Here is a 16,895-nt window from a genome sequence, read left to right on the forward strand (position 1 = left end):
AAAGTGATTTTTAGCATTGAGTCAAGTCAAGTTATTGTCATATGCACAAGTACAGTGAGGTACAGATACAATGAAATCAATGTTTGCATCAGCATCACAGGCACAAAGACTCAGACGAACACATAGAACAAATTAAAGTGCCCTCCATAATGTTTGGGACAAAGACCCATCATTTATTTATTTGCCTCTGTACGCCACAATTTGCTATTTGTAATAGAAAAAAAATCACATGTGGTTAAAGTGCACATTGTCAGATTTTAATAAAGGCCATTTTTATACATTTTGGTTTCACCATGTAGAAATTACAGCTGTGTTTATACATAGTCCCCCCATTTCTGGGCACCATAATGTTTGGGACACATGGCTTCACAGGTGTTTGTAATTGCTCAGGTGTGTTAAAAGCAAGCTATATTTAAGAGGGAGTTAGATATGGCCCTTGTGGCTAAAGGGATCAGGAGGTATGGAGAGAAGGCAGGAACAGGATACTGAGTTGGATGATCAGCCATGATCATATTGAATGGCAGTGCAGGCTTGAAGGGCCGAATGGCCTACTCCTATACAGCTATTAATGACTATGATATAGTTGGGATCACGGAGACATGGCTCCAGGGTGACCAAGGCTGGGAGCTGAACATCCAGGGATATTCAATATTCAGGAGGGATAGAGAGAAAGGAAAGGGAGGTGGGGTAGCGTTACTGATTAGAGAGGGGATTAATGGAAAGGAAGGACATTAGTTTGGAGGATGTGGAATCGGTATGGGTAGAGCTGCGAAACACTAAGGGGCAGAAAACGCTGGTGGGTGTTGTGTACAGGCCACCTAACAGTAGTAGTGAAGTTGGAGATGGTATCAAACAGGAAATTAGAAATGCGTGCGACAAAGGCAAAACAGTTATAATGGGTGACTTCAATCTACATATAGATTGGGTGAATCAAATTGGCAGGGGTGTGGAGGAAGAGGATTTCTTGGAATGTATGCGGGATAGTTATCTAAATCAACATGTAGAGGAACCAACGAGAGAGCAGGCTATTTTAGACTGGGTATTGAGTAATGAGGAAGGGTTAGTTAGCAATCTTGTTGTACGTGCCCCTTTGGGCAAGAGTGACCATAATATGGTTGAGTTCTTCATTAGGATGGAGAGTGACAGTATGAGACGTGACTTGGCCAAGATTGACTGGCAATTAATTCTAAAAGGGTTGACGGTGGATATGCAATGGAAGACATTTAAAGACTGCATGGAAGAACTACAAAAATTGTTCATCCCAGTTTGGCAAAAGAATAAATCAGGGAAGGTAGTACATCCGTGGATAACAAGGGAAATCAGGGATAGTATCAAAGCGAAGGATGATGCGTACAAATTAGCCAGAAAAAGCAGCATACCGGAGGACTGGGAGAAATTCAAAGACCAGCAGAGGAGGACAAAGGGCTTAATTAGGAAAGGAAAAATAGATTATGAAAGAAAACTGGCAGGGAACATAAAAACTGACTGCAAAAGTTTTTATAGATATGTGAAAAGAAAGAGATTAGTTAAAACAAATGTAGGTCCCTTGCAGTCAGAAACAGGTGAGTTGATCATGGGGAACAAGGATATGGCGGACCAATTGAATAACTACTTTGGTTCCGTCTTCACTAAGGAAGACATAAATAATTTGCCGGAAATAGCAGGGGACCGCGGGTCAAAGGAGTTGGAGGAATTGAGTGAAATCCAGGTTAGCCGGGAAGTGGTGTTGGGTAAATTGAATGGATTAAAGGCTGATAAATCCCCAGGGCCAGATAGGCTGCATCCCAGAGTATTTAAGGAAGTAGCTCCAGAAATAGTGGATGCATTAGTAATAATCTTTCAAAACTCTTTAGATTCTGGAGTAGTTCCTGAAGATTGGCGGGTAGCAAACGTAACCCCACTTTTTAAGAAGGGAGGGAGAGAGAAAATGGGGAATTACAGACCAGTTAGTCTAACATCGGTAGTGGGGAAACTGCTAGTCAGTTATTAAAGATGGGATAGCAGCACATTTGGAAAGTGGTGAAATCATTGGACAAAGTCAGCATGGATTTACGAAAGGTAAATCATGTCTGACGAATCTTATAGAATTTTTCGAGGATGTAACTAGTAGCGTGGATAGGGGGAGAACCAGTGGATGTGGTGTATCTGGACTTCCAGAAGGCTTTCGACAAGGTCCCACATAAGAGATTAGTATACTAACTTAAAGCACACGGCATTGGGGGTTCAGTATTGATGTGGATAGAGAACTGGCTGGCAAACAGGAAGCAAAGAGTAGGAGTAAACGGGTCCTTTTCACAATGGCAGGCAGTGACTAGTGGGGTACCGCAAGGCTCAGTGCTGGGACCCCAGCTATTTACAATATATATTAATGATCTGGATGAGGGAATTGAAGGCAATATCTCCCAGTTTGCAGATGACACTAAGCTGGGGGGCAGTGTTAGCTGTGAGGAGGATGCTAGGAGACTGCAAGGTGACTTGGATAGGCTGGGTGAGTGGGCAGAAGCATGGCAGATGCAGTATAATGTGGATAAATGTGAGGTTATATCACTTTGGTGGCAAAAACGGGAAAGCAGACTATTATCTAAATGGTGGCCGATTGGGAAAGGGGGAGATGCAGCGAGACCTGGGTGTCATGGTACACCAGTCATTGAAGGTAGGCATGCAGGTGCAGCAGGCAGTAAAGAAAGCGAATGGTATGTTAGCTTTCATTGCAAAAGGATTTGAGTATAGGAGCAGGGAGGTTCTACTGCAGTTGTACAGGGTCTTGGTGAGACCACACCTGGAGTATTGCGTACAGTTTTGGTCTCCAAATCTGAGGAAGGACATTATTGCCATAGAGGGAGTGCAGAGACGGTTCACCAGACTGATTCCTGGGATGTCAGGACTGTCTTATGAAGAAAGACTGGATAGACTTGGTTTATACTCTCTAGAATTTAGGAGATTGAGAGGGGATCTTATAGAAACTTACAAAATTCTTAAGGGGTTGGACAGGCTAGATGCAGGAAGATTGTTCCCGATGTTAGGGAAGTCCAGGACAAGGGGTCACAGCTTAAGGATAAGGGGGAAATCCTTTAAAACCGAGATGAGAAGAACTTTTTTCACACAGAGAGTGGTGAATCTCTGGAACTCTCTGCCACAGAGGGTAGTTGAGGCCAGTTCATTGGCTATATTTAAGAGGGAGTTAGATGTGGCCCTTGTGGCTAAGGGGATCAGGGGGTATGGAGAGAAGGCAGGTACGGGATACTGAGTTGGATGATCAGCCATGATCATATTGAATGGCGGTGCAGGCTCGAAGGGCCAAATGGCCTACTCCTGCACCTAATTTCTATGTTTCTAACTGCTGATGGTAGTAGCATAATGAATTCTGAAGTGCATAGGCACATCCTATCTGCTCAAGTTCAAACAAATGCCTCAAAACTCATTGGCTGGCTATTCATTCTACAGCAAGACAATGATCCCAAACATACTGCTAAAGCGTCAAAGGAGTTTTTCAAAGCTAAAAAATGGCAATTCCTGAGTAGCCAAGTCAATCACCCAATCTGAACCCAATTGACCATGCCTTTTATATGCTAAAGAGAAAACTGAAGGGGACTAGCCCCTAAAGCAAGCATAAGCTAAAGATGGCTGCAATACTGGCCTGGCATGACCAGAGAAGCCAACCAGCAACTGATATTGTCCATGAATCGCAGACTTCAAGCAGTCATTGCATGCAAAGGATATGCAACAAAATACTAAACATGACTATTTTAATTTCCATGACATTGCTGTGTCCCAAACGTTATGGTGCCCTGAAATGGGGGGGACTATGTACAAACACTGCTGTAATTTCTACATGGTGAAACCAAAATGTATAAAAATGGCCTTTATTAAAATCTGACAATGTGCACTTTAACCACATATGATATTTTTTATTACAAATCTTAAATTGTGGCGTACAGAGGCAAATAAATAAATGATGAGTCTTTGTCCCAAACATTATGTTGGGTACTGTATCCATAAATTACACAGAAAATTTCTAAAAGAAAGAAGATTGCACAAAAAAAACAGCATTAGTGGAAAACACACTTAGAAAAGGAAACATATGCATGGAAGTGCAAATGGTCCGTAGTGTTCAGTGGTCAAGGGCAGGATTGGGGTTGTGTAGGTGGTTCAAGAACCTGATCGTTGTAGGAAAGTAGCTTTCATACCTCCTGCACGAAGGTAGCAGTGAGAATAGTGCATAGCCCAGATGCTGGGGTTCCTTATTATAGATACTGCCTTCATGAGGTGGCCAACACCAGACATGCATTTCCCTGTCTTCCCCTTTTGGCAGTTCAGAGCGATGGCTACCTTTGAACTCCCTCGTCTGCTCTTTCATTCCCCTCAAGCACTCCCTTTCTCAATAATATATGTCTTAACACATCGAGTACTTTACTTTCAACCAACTCTTGCTTTGAATATTCTTATGTATCAAGAACAGGGCTACCTTTGCTCAGCAAATAGTAATTAAATAAAGGATGTGTTTTCTTTTATTCAGATGGAGCATTATGACGTATGAGATAAAAATACCACCAAAACATTCCTTGGCAGTGACCCCAGAGGAGGATGCTGAGGAATCCCAAGTGAGTATGTAACATGACAAAAACTTTATTACAGAATGTTAATTTGCTCTCGGCCCTTAATCGAAAGCACAAAGATAAATCTGAGGAGACCCAGATACTTTTTATGTTTTTGCTCGGATGCAGGCTAGAAATTTGAAAGAATGTTCCATCCCCACATTGGAATGTTTTAGATGACTGGCATGCTGATTTGTAGTGTGTGTGGACAAAGTGAATTTAGATTTTTTTTCATTGAATTATGTTTAGAAATATTAGTTGCAAAATGCCCACATGTTTTCTTCTGAATAATAATAATAATAATAATTGTGTATTTGTTTGCCATTACGGATAGGCTGATAATTTAATTGTGTGCTGTGTAAATACTATTCTGCAATAACTGCCTCAGACAGAACGTGAATTCACAGTCCAGCAAACTAACTAAGCCATGACAGTCTCCTGATTTCACCAAGTTATACTCATTTTCAGTGAACTATATTTTTGAAATATCTCTCCTCCCACTAACTCTGTGGCAGCTGAATGAGTTTGGAAGGTAATTCACACTGATGAGTTAGTCCCCGAAGAGACGGGGAAAATGTATTGCCCTATTTGTCATTCTCTGCCAATGTTGTAGTGAACTAGCAGAATGTGCAGTGACTCATCTGGTCTTTAATTCCTCCCTTTCCCATTACAGCCTCCCATAGTGACCCAGAGAAGATAATCTTAATATGAAGAGCTTTAATTAAATTATTGGTGGGTTAAATTATATTCATGGCAAATGAAAAGCATTAGAAAATCTGTAAATTGGAAAACAGATAAGGATGGAAAATGTTAAATCAGCCAGCCTCTGTGTGGAGAGAATGAGGCATTGATGTTCTGTGCTGGTGAACTGGGATATGTAAGAGGTTTCTATTAGGAAAGATTTATTACAGGGCAAATTTTTCAGTGTGTACAACAATGCTGTGACCATGAGGATCTCACAATTAACATAAAGCCATGAAAACCAATACACACTATTGTACATGTTGGTCAGTGTCACCTGCTATTTGCATTAAGGACCCTTTACAAATAATTTGGCTGAAATGTATTTTCCTCGTGTGCTGAGGTGTTTAGACGTTTCTATACTGTTCTAAACAATGTGTGTGCTATCTGTTCAAGCTGTACTTCATTGGAATAAAGGGAAGGTACAGGCTTTTCATATACAGGTGCACAACCTTTTATCCGGAGTTCCGGAAACCGAAAAGCTCCGAAAACCGGACATTTTTTCCAGGATGTCGTCCGCACACCAAAGCTCGTCTTTGGCGCCAAACTTGACCCGAAACGACCCACGGTCAACCCAGGTCTGTACTACTGTAGCGGCTGCCTCCTCCAGGAGGCAGCCGCTACTATTTACAGTAATCTGTAAATCATTGCTTAAATGTTAGTCAGTTAGTTTGGAGGGCTTTTATGTGAGGGGGGGGGGGGGGGGGGGGGGGGGGGTGGTGGGGGTGAAGGGGGAAACTTTAATTCTTAGTCCCCTACCTGGTCGGAGAGCCGGGGAGCGGGCAATGTCTTACCGGGTCGCCGTGCAGTAAGCTCCGGAGCGCTGTGGCCGCTGACTCCCAACATCGCGGAGCTGGGGCTGCGGGCGTCCGGCCGCGGGCCGCGCTGGATTTGGAGCGCCGTGCAGCCAGGGGTAGAGTTCGCCGGGGTCGGAGCTCCAACCGGCGCCGCCCGCGGCCGGACACCCGCAGCTCCGCGATGTTGGGAGTCGGCGGCCACAGCGCTCCGGAGCTTACTGCACGGCGACCTGGTAAGGCATTACCCGCTTCCCGCCTCTCCGACCAGGTAGGGGACTAAGAATTAAAGTTTCCCCCTTCCCCCCCCCCCCCCCCCCCCCACCCACTAAAACCCCCCCAACCTAACTGACCAACATTTAAGCAATGATTTACAATGATTCCCCGGTCTCCGGGGAGAAGGCAGCCGCTCCAGACTTTTCAAGCCGCCCGCGCTACCTACCTAATCTACGCTAAAAATCTTCCATTCCAAAATCCGAAAAATTCCGAAATCCGAGAAGTGTCTGGTCCCAAGGCTTTCGGATAAAAGGTTGTGTACCTGTATTGACTTTAATAAATCAACAAGCTGATTATTAAAAAATATATATGTTGGAAACAAACACATAATATTCTGAAGCACATAACTTCTGAAGCAATGTCTTACTGGAGGACAGACAATTAGTGTTTAGTGTTTGGTACAGTTCAAGGGCTAAAATCACCTAGTTGTGAGCTTTGCCTGAAGCTGAAACAGCCCAATAGCAAATGGTTAGAAATCTTTTTGTTTTGTTGCCATCGAAAGCAGATCCAGTAACCTTTCCTTGGAGTTGTTTGGCATGGAGAGCATCCCATGAAAAAACAATCCAAAGCTCCTTTAAAATATAAATAGGCTGGAGGGATATTGGTGTAAAATAACAGTGCAATATTCATCTCTTATTATTAAAGTGAGCTTTAGTACCCCATGTATTTGGCACCTGCGAAGACCAGTCACATGGATTTCAGCCCACACTGATGACATCTATACAGTCTGAAGCAGAATCTCAACCCAAAATGTCACGGATCCCTCTGCTCCACAGATGCTGCCTGATCTGCTGAGTTACTCCAGCATATTTTCTGTTAGCCAGCATCTGCAGTTCCTTGTGTCATCATGTGTATGCAGTGTATGGTACGCCTGATAAGGTGATTGCTAAAGTCAAGTCTGGCCATAAGAACCAACAAGAAGCTGTGGAGTGACAGGTTAATTCAACTGGCTCAGTGACTCCAGAGGAAATGTGAGTGTTTCAGCTGCATGGGGACGAGTGGTGGAAAATGTAACAGTTATGGACAATGACTGTATACTGGTTGGGAGCAACAAACACATCCACTCCTATTGTCTCTGACACAGCCATCCCTACAACCAGAATACATTTAATATTTATAATATTCGGATGAAACATAGTCTTCTGGCAAAGTTCGGAATAGTTTCTGAAGATGGCAGAGAGTGGAGAAATTAGCTGATGTTGAGAAGCTGTGGTTATATTCAGTAGTTACCCAGTGTGACCTCGACTAAGTGGCATCGGGTGTCTGAGGGATCTGTTCACCTGGAAAGTTTAACCTTCTCGTCTCAGTTTCAGATATCAGCGTATGAGGATTCTGTTGCTGCTCACCTAACCAAGATCCTCAACTCTGACCAGCACTCAGTCGTAATATCTTCTGCCAAGTGAGTCACTTAATGCACCTTGAAGAAGTGTAGACTGTTTTCTGGTGAGAATATTAAAAATTATATCCACAACTCGACTATATTTTCTAAATTCCTATTTTGCACATGAGCATCGGATGTACCTGTACAACAAGACCAGTATTTTTCGCACATCCCTAATTGCCATTGAGATGTGCCACCTAGTATTACTGGTCCGCAGTCATTTGCTGCAACAGTTGTGTTGAATAGAGTTTCCAGTATTTAGTCCCATTAACTTTCCAAATCGGCATATTGTGACACTTAGGGGACAGGATGGTGGATAAATAGTCATCACGCACCTGCTGCTCTTGCTCTTCTGGTATTCTGTTTAGTTTAGACGAACAATGTGGAAACAGGTATTTTGTTACACCGAGTCCATGCTGACCATTGATATCCCATACACTAGTTCTATCCTACACACGAGGAACAATTTACTGAAGGTAATTAATGTACAGACATATATGTCTTTGGAATGTGGGAGGAAATGGGAGCATTTGGAGAAAACCCATGCGGTCACAAGGAGGATGTGCAAACTCCATATTGGCAGTCAGAGTCAAACCCAGGTTTCTGGCTCTGTAAGGCAGCAACTCGACCGTTGCACTACTGTGCTGCCCAAACTGGTCTTCAATAGATACTGTTGGTCTTCAATAGATTGGTCTTCAATAGATACTATTGAAGAAACCTTGGCGAATTGCTGCAGTGATTGGGCATAAATGTTTGTAATGGAACAGGAGTAGATCATTTGGCCCCTTGTGCCTTCTTTGCCATCCAGTGAGATCATGTTGACCTTTTATCTCAGCACAACGTTCCTGGGGGAGCTTCATTTACTTTAATGTCTTTATATTTGGAAATCTATCCACCTTTGTTGTTAATAGCTCAGTGACTAAGCTTCCCCAGTCCTTTTGGGGTAGCAAATTCCTTACAGTCATCACTATCCTCAAACGAGTTGCCCCTGGATCACAATCCAATGAATTTTGAAGGATAGCAGGGGCAAATGTGTTGATGGAGAGATGGTGCAGAAGGAAGAACCTTAGATTCATCAGGAGGTACGATCTGTACAGGTTAGAAGGATTGCCACCACCAATACTCTGATTCTCGGTTGCTAACGAGCTGCTTACTACTAAACAAGTGAAAATTATTCCATTGCATCCTGACGCTTTAGAACATAAGACGCAGGAATAGGAGTAGGCTAATGAGCTCCAGGCTGATCCTATCTTGGCCTCAACACCACTTTCTTGCTCTCTCTCCATAATCCTTGACTTTTTTGTGCTTTAACTATCTGTCAATCTCCATCTTGAATATATTCAAAGACTTTGACTCCACAGCTCCCTTGAATGGTAAATTCTAAAGATTCACAATCCTCTAAGAAAATAAACCTACCTCTGGTTTAAAAGGGAAATCCTATATTTTATAACCATGCAATATAATTCTAGAGGAAAATAATTTCTCAGCAATCATTCTTTCAACCTCTCGGAATCTTTATGTTTCAATAAGATCACCACATTCTTCTAAACCAGTGGGAATCGGCCCAACCAGCTTAATTTTTCTTCATACATCAACCCCTTCATTCGAGGAATCAACCGTGAATCTCTCTGCATTGTCTCCTAACACATATATTTCCTAAAAAATAGACACCAAAACTATACACCATATTCCAGGTATGGTCTTGCCAGCATAATGTAAACCTGAAATGCTGTATCAAAAATGTCTTACCTGTTAATTTCAAATCCCTTACAATAAAGGCAATGTTCCATTAGTCTTCCATACTATTCACTGCACTTGCATGCTAACTTATTACTTTTCAGATACTGAGACCTCCAAGACCCATTAAACTACAATATTTTGTAGTTTCACTCTAATCAAACAGTTTTTTATTCTACAAAGTGATAATTTCATATCTTCCCTCATTCTATTCATCCGTCAATCTTTGCCCACATATAACAATAGCAAGCTCTTGAGTGCCCACCTCACAACTTGCAAACCCTCCTATCTTTGCTCTTGTGTAAATTTGTCAATGATACACTCAGTCCCTTCATCCAAATCATTGATATAATATTAAAGTCAAACACACGAGCTGCTGATAGCCAATTTGAAAAAGTTCCACTGATCCCAACATTATTTTCTAGAGCCATAGAAACTACAGCATGGATCCAGCACATACGACCTAATTTGGCCATGCTGAACAAGATGTTCCATCTACACTAGTCCTACTTGCCCACATTTGGCCCCTATCCCTCTAAACCTTTCCTATCCATGTACCAGTCCAAATGCCTTTTAGATGTTGTTATAGTACCTGCCTCAACTACCTGAACCTCCTCTGGCAGCTCGTTCCACATACCCACATGTTGCCCCTCAGGTTCTTATTACCCTTCCCCTCCCTCACCTATGTCCTCTGATACCCAATTCCCTTACTATGTGCATCTACCCAATCTATTCACCTCATGATCTTATACACCCATGTAAGATCATCCCTTATCCACCTGCACTCCAAGGAATAAACTCTTAGCCTGCCCAACCTCTCCCGAAAGCTCAGTCCCTTGAGTCCTTTCAACATATTCATTAACCTTCTCTGCATTATTTCCAGCTTAATGACACCATTGCTACAGCAGAGTGACCAAAACTGAACACTGCTCCAAAATGCAACATCTCGCACTTACAGTATCTGCATTAAACTCCATTAGCCATTTCTCAGCCCACATGCTCAAGAACCGGCTGAAAATTTTTATAACTATCTTTACTGTCTATGATACCACCTACTTTAGTGTAATCTGCAGACTTACTAATTATGCCTTGTACATTCGTATCCAAACCATTCATATAAACCACAAACAGCATTGGACAAATGGTACATCAGTGGACTCTGGCTATGGCTATTGATATGTTATATTTGTAACAGACAATGGGAACTGGCAACATGCTGATATTTATGTTCATAAGTAATAGGTGCAGAATTAGACCATTCAACCCATCAGCTACTCCGCAATTCAATCATGGATTATCTATTTCTCCCTCCTAACCCCATTCTCCAGCCTTCTCCCCATAACCTCTGATATCTGTTCTAATCAAGAATCTATAGTGCCTTCAGAAAGTATTCAGACCCCATCACTTTTTCCACATTTTGTTACTTACACCTTATTTTAAAATTGATTATTTTTTTTTTTTAAATCATCAATCTACACACAATACCCCAGAATGAAGAAGCGAAAACAGGTGTTTAGAAATGTTTGCAAGGTAATTAAAAAGAAATAACTGAAATATCACATTCACATAAGTATTCAGACCCTTTGCTATGACACTCAAAATTGAGCTTAGGTTCATCCTGTTTCCATTGATTATCCTAGAGATGTTTCTACAACTTGATTGGAGTCCACCAGTGGTAAATTAAATTGATTGGACATGATTTGGAAAGGCACCTACCTGTCTATATAATTTCCCACAGTTGACAGACAGTGCATGTCAGAGCAAACACCAAGCCATGAAGACGAAGGAATTGTCCGTGGACCTCCGAGACAAGATTGTGTCGAGACACAGATCTGGGGAAGGGTATAATTTCTGCAGCATTGCAGGTCCCGAAGAGCACAGTGGCCTCCGTCATTCTTAAATGGAAGTGCTTTGGAACCACCAGGACACTTCATAGAGCTGGCCGCCCGGCCAAACTGTGCAATCGGGGGAGATGGGCCTTGTTTCAGGGAGGTGACCAAGAGCCTGATGGACACTCTGACAGAGCTCCAGAGTTCCTCTGTGGAGATGGGAGAACCTTCCAGAAGGACAAATATTTCTGCAGCACTCCACCAATCAAGCCTTTATGGTAGAGTGGTCAGACGGAAGCCACTCCCCAGTAAAAGGCTCATGACAGCCCGCTTGGAGTTTGCCAAAAGTCACCTAAAGGACTCTCAGACCATGAGAAACAAGATTCTCTGGTCTAATGAAACCAAGATTGAACTCTTTGGCCTGAATGCCAAGCATCACGTCTGGAGGAAACCAGGCACCGTTCATTACCTGGCCAATACCATACCTATGGTGAAGCATGGTGGTGGCAGCATCATGCTGTAGGGGTGTTTTTTAGCGGGAGGAACTGGGAAACTAGTCAGGATCGAGGGAAAGATGAACAGAGCAAAGTACAGAGAGATTCTTGATGAAAACCTGCTTTAGAGCATTCTGGACCTCGGACTGGGGTGGAGGTTCACCTTCTAACAGGACAACGACCCTAAGCACACAACCAAGACAATGCAATAGTGGCTTTGTGACAAGTCTGTGAATGTCCTAGAGTGGCCCAGCCAGAGCCCGGACTTGAAACCGATCGAACATCTCTGGAGGGATCTGAAAATAGTTGTGCATCGATGCTCCCCATCCAACCTGACAGAGCTTGAGAGGATCTGCAGAGAAGAATGGGAGAAATTAGCCAAATACAGGTGTGCCAAGCTTGTAGCATCACACCCAAGAAGACTTGAGGCTGTAATCCCTGCCAAAGGTGCCTCAACAAAGTACTGAGTAAAGGGTCTGAATACTTTTGTAAATGTGATATTTCAGTTATTTATTTTTAATTTTTTTGCAAACATTTATAAACACCTGTTTTTGCTTTTTTATTATGGGGTATTGTGGGGTATTATGTAGATTGATGGTAAAAAAAGAATTTAATCTATTTTAGAATGCTGTAACGTAACAAAATGTGGAAAAAGTGAAGGGGTCTGAATACTTTCTGAATGCACTGTATCTCTAACTTAAAAATATCCATTGCCATGGCCTCCACAGCCTTCTGTGGCAACGGATTCCACAATATTTCTCGCCTTATTCAAAATTATTGACTTAATGTTATGTCACTTTGTTTAACTTGAAAGAACCAGAATCGATCACACACAACAAAAACCGTGGTGCAAAGGCACACTGGATCAAAGTGAAAGTGGGGTTGGTGGTATGTTGGTTGTGTTGTCATCAGATATTCTAATGCCCTCATGAATTTAAGATTAATTGTCTGTTCATAATACTTATTGGCTGGGAGGTATAACCTAATTCATGCTTTTGTTGATGATCGAGTATAATGATACACGAGCACATTGGTGAGAGCAATTACTGTTTGGCCAGTTCAAGCCACTGTATTCTAATTCACCACTCATCTCGTTCTGTTTAATATTCAATGATATCTTTGATGAATGTTAATTGAAACAATGTTCCATTGTGCAATTCTGGTCCTTTGTATTAATTATGTATTGTTAAACAAATGACAATTGTGTGCAAATTAATACAATAAATGTTAAAAGACAGTCCTTGCAGGTTGCTGTTGGTGTGGGCCATCTTTTATCATAGAATCAAACAACATAGAAATGGGCCATTTCAGCACACCTAGTCCAAGTTGACCGTGGTGTTTATCTGTGCTAATTCCAGCATAAACATAGAAACATAGAAACATAGAAATTAGGTGCAGGAGTAGGCCATTCGGCCCTTCGAGCCTGCACCGCCATTCAATATGATCATGGCTGATCATCCAACTCAGTATCCCGTACCTGCCTTCTCTCCATACCCCCTGATCCCCTTAGCCACAAGGGCCACATCTAACTCCCTCTTAAATATAGCCAATGAACTGGCCTCAACTACCCTCTGTGGCAGAGAGTTCCAGAGATTCACCACTCTGCGTGAAAAAAAGTTCTTCTCATCTCGGTTTTAAAGGATTTCCCCTTTATCCTTAAGCTGTGACCCCTTGTCCTGGACTTTCCTAACATCGGGAACAATCTTCCTGCATCTAGCCTGTCCAACCCCTTAAGAATTTTGTAAGTTTCTATAAGATCCCCTCTCAATCTTCTAAATTCTAGAGAGTATAAACCAAGTCTATCCAGTCTTTCTTCATAAGACAGTCCTGACATCCCAGGAATCAGTCTGGTGAACCGTCTCTGCACTCCCTCTATGGCAATAATGTCCTTCCTCAGATTTGGAGACCAAAACTGTACGCAATACTCCAGGTGTGGTCTCACCAAGACCCTGTACAACTGCAGTAGAACCTCTCTGCTCCTATACTCAAATCCTTTTGCAATAAGATCCATATCCCTCTGTACCATTCCTTTTCAAGTACCTATCTAAATGCCTTTTAAGCAGCTTTAAGCATTGTGATTGTACCTGTCTCTCTCACCTCCTGAGGCAGACATTAACATTCTCTGTGTGGTAAACTTGCCTTTCAGATCTTCTTTAAACTTATCCCCTCTTACCATAAACCTGTGCCTCTAGTTTTAGACTCCCTTTTGTGCAGAAAAAGATTTAGACTATCCAATCTCTGCCCACAAAATGTTGTGAACTTCTGTAAGATCACTCCTCGGCCCCCCCTTATTCCAATAAAAATAAACCCAGCCTATCCAACCTCTCCTTATAACTGCAGCCCTCTATTACAGTGATTCCCTCTATTCCTCCCTATTCCATTGGGTGAATCTCTTCAGCACTATCTCATCATCACCACATTCTTCTTGCACAGTATGACTCCGCAACTTTTATACTCCATGCCTTGGCCTACAAAGACAAGCATACAAAATTACTTCTTCATTATCCTGTCCTGTATTACCATTTTCAGGGAACTATTGACTTGCATCTCAAGGTCTCTTTGTACATTAATACTCCTGCCATTTATTCAACATCCTATTAGAATTTGACCTTCTGAAGTGCATTACCCTTCACTTGTCTGGATTAAATTTCATCTGTCACTAGTTGTTTGTTTTTCATCCTACCACCAAACCTTGAGTAAGGTTGCCAAAGCTGAAGTAAATTTAAAACTAATCTCCAGGACTCAGCTACTCAGGGACACGAGAGAAAAAATCAATTTTTTGGTGTTTTATCATAATGTTTTATAAGTTTGACGAATATTGGACATGGGGTAAAAACAGCAATTTCCCAATGAGGTTATGGAGAAACCACTGAGAATGCACTTGCCACTCTTCCTTGTGGCTAGTGACAGGAAGATGAAGACAGGGGATGGTTGCTGCCTGGAGGTCTCCAGGCAATCAGACTTGACGGTATTGAACAGCATGAATGTAATTAGAGCAATTTTCAAAATTTTTTCCTACTAGAATTCTGTGTGAAACTGTGAAGGACTTTGTTGCCAAAGTTGGTAAATCGTACGAAAAGGCCAATGAAAATACAGAAGAGAGTGAAACACTGGCGAATAAAGTAAGAATCACATGTGTTATTTTTAGAAATTGGCAGAACACTTGCACTCCCACAGTGCATTCCAAATCGTCAAAAATGGAAATTCTGATCAGTAGCCATGCTGAGTCAGAGGGCTGTGGGCAAAATCTATGTTCACAGTACTGTGATACTCATGGGAAACTGGTCAAGGGGGCTTTTTTTTCATGTGAAATGTTAAATGGCTATCCTGTTGGTTATCTTAGCTCTTAGCCTGCACTGTCACAGTGCCGGCACTTGGGATTAGGGCTGTTGTGCATTTGAAAAATGAATAACAGAATGCCCTGGTTGGGCGAAACTGCATAATTCAGTGTTATATATCCAATATGATTTTAAATCTGTGTGATTCACATTAATATTGGTATTGGTTTATTATTGTCACATGTGCAGTGTTACAGTAATAAACATTGCATGTTATCCAGTCAAGCACATTATACATGAGTACAATCAAGCCATGCATGCGTACACCAGGTAGTCCAAAGAGATAAATCCCGTGGCAAATATAGCGTTACAGCATTATAACGTCTTGAGTCTGCTCTGCCTTTCATTTAGATTATGGCTGATCTACTCCAGTCGTTTTCCAGCATAATTCCCACAATACACTGACGCCCTTAATGTGCAGAATTCTGGTAATCTGTGTTTTGAATGAATTCTATAGCTGGGCATCCACAATGTGGATTAGACTACACCTCCACCACACTGATTACACAATTTCATACTGTTTAACAAATGCTCTGCATTTTGTAGCAAGGATATGAGTGATGAGCTGGTAGCACACTTGACAACTTTTAGTTTACTTCACATTCTTGGGTCAGTTACTTTGACTAAAGACGTGAAATAGACCAATGTTGTTCTTGAGTACCGTCTTTTCCTTTCATCCCCCTTTTCCCATCTCCTCACACCCTTCCACCCATATTCCTCTCTTTGTCGTAGCATTTCATTCCAACTCCTCCTGGTACCCAACTTGTCAGGTTTTGTCTCACTTCTACCTCTCTTTATCAGTTTACTCCCCCCCCCCCCCCCCCCCCCCCCAACACCCCCACCATCCCCCACTCCATCAGCCTGGAGGAGGTTTCTGACCTGAAAAGTCACCTGTCCATCTCCCTCCAGAGACACTGCCTGACGTGCTGAGGATAGGAATAAACCTTGTGTCTCTGCTGGTGCAAAGCAACAACTCTACTAATGGTTCCACTATGCTGCTCAGTGCAGAGCAACGCTTTGAAGCACAGTACAGCTGTGGGGATGTCCCAACCTAGGTTTCCTGGACAATAAGGGGCTGGGCCATGTATAATAATCTCTCAAACACTTCACAGATGCAATATTTATGGAGTAAACATGAGTGGCGTTGATGAATGGGAGTGGAAAAGACATATCTCGATTGTATTTATTATTGATATGATTATAAATGAAGTACATTTTGGTGAGAAAACAGGCAGCTCACAGTTATAAAAGTATTTTGAATCTCATTAGGACTTGACGTAGTTTATTACTTTCTCTTGCCAGTGTTCGGCGCTGAATGAGAAGCTGGACTCTCTGCTGCTGACCCTCAGTGACGAATCCCAAGCCACCAAAAGCCACCATTGCACAACACCACCTATTGTGGAGGAGGAAGGTGAAGAAGAAGAGTCCAGTGAAGAATCCTTATTCGTGGAGCACATACCACCGAGGTCTTCCACCCCGAAATTCAAGTCAAGGGAGCAACTTATGCTTCGGGCAAACAGCCTAAAAAAGGCAGTGAGACAGATCATCGAACAAGCAGAGAAAGGTACAGCGCAGTGCAGCAATTCTTTGCTTCCAGTTATTATCCATAGATCCAAAAGATTTTTGAAAATTGCACAAAGTCTAGGTTAGCTTTTTTGACAATTTTTCCTGTACTGATTAATTTTGAGAATTAATTATTCCTCTTGTGAA

General features: G+C 42.2%; 1 protein-coding gene across 2 annotated transcripts in view; it reads left to right on the forward strand.

Moving 5' to 3' along the window:
* dgkh (diacylglycerol kinase, eta) overlaps positions 1-16,895 on the forward strand; it is a 303,149-nt gene that overhangs the window by 221,315 nt on the left and 64,939 nt on the right. For both annotated transcript variants that reach the window (XM_055644779.1, XM_055644780.1), the window contains exons 13-16: positions 4,517-4,601; positions 7,714-7,805; positions 14,870-14,969; positions 16,488-16,749. In XM_055644779.1, coding sequence (XP_055500754.1) covers positions 4,517-4,601; positions 7,714-7,805; positions 14,870-14,969; positions 16,488-16,749 — 539 coding nt within the window. The remainder of the gene's footprint in view (positions 1-4,516; positions 4,602-7,713; positions 7,806-14,869; positions 14,970-16,487; positions 16,750-16,895) is intronic.

Source organism: Leucoraja erinacea, chromosome 13 (genome assembly GCF_028641065.1).
Source record: "Leucoraja erinacea ecotype New England chromosome 13, Leri_hhj_1, whole genome shotgun sequence".
Lineage (NCBI taxonomy): Eukaryota > Metazoa > Chordata > Chondrichthyes > Rajiformes > Rajidae > Leucoraja > Leucoraja erinaceus.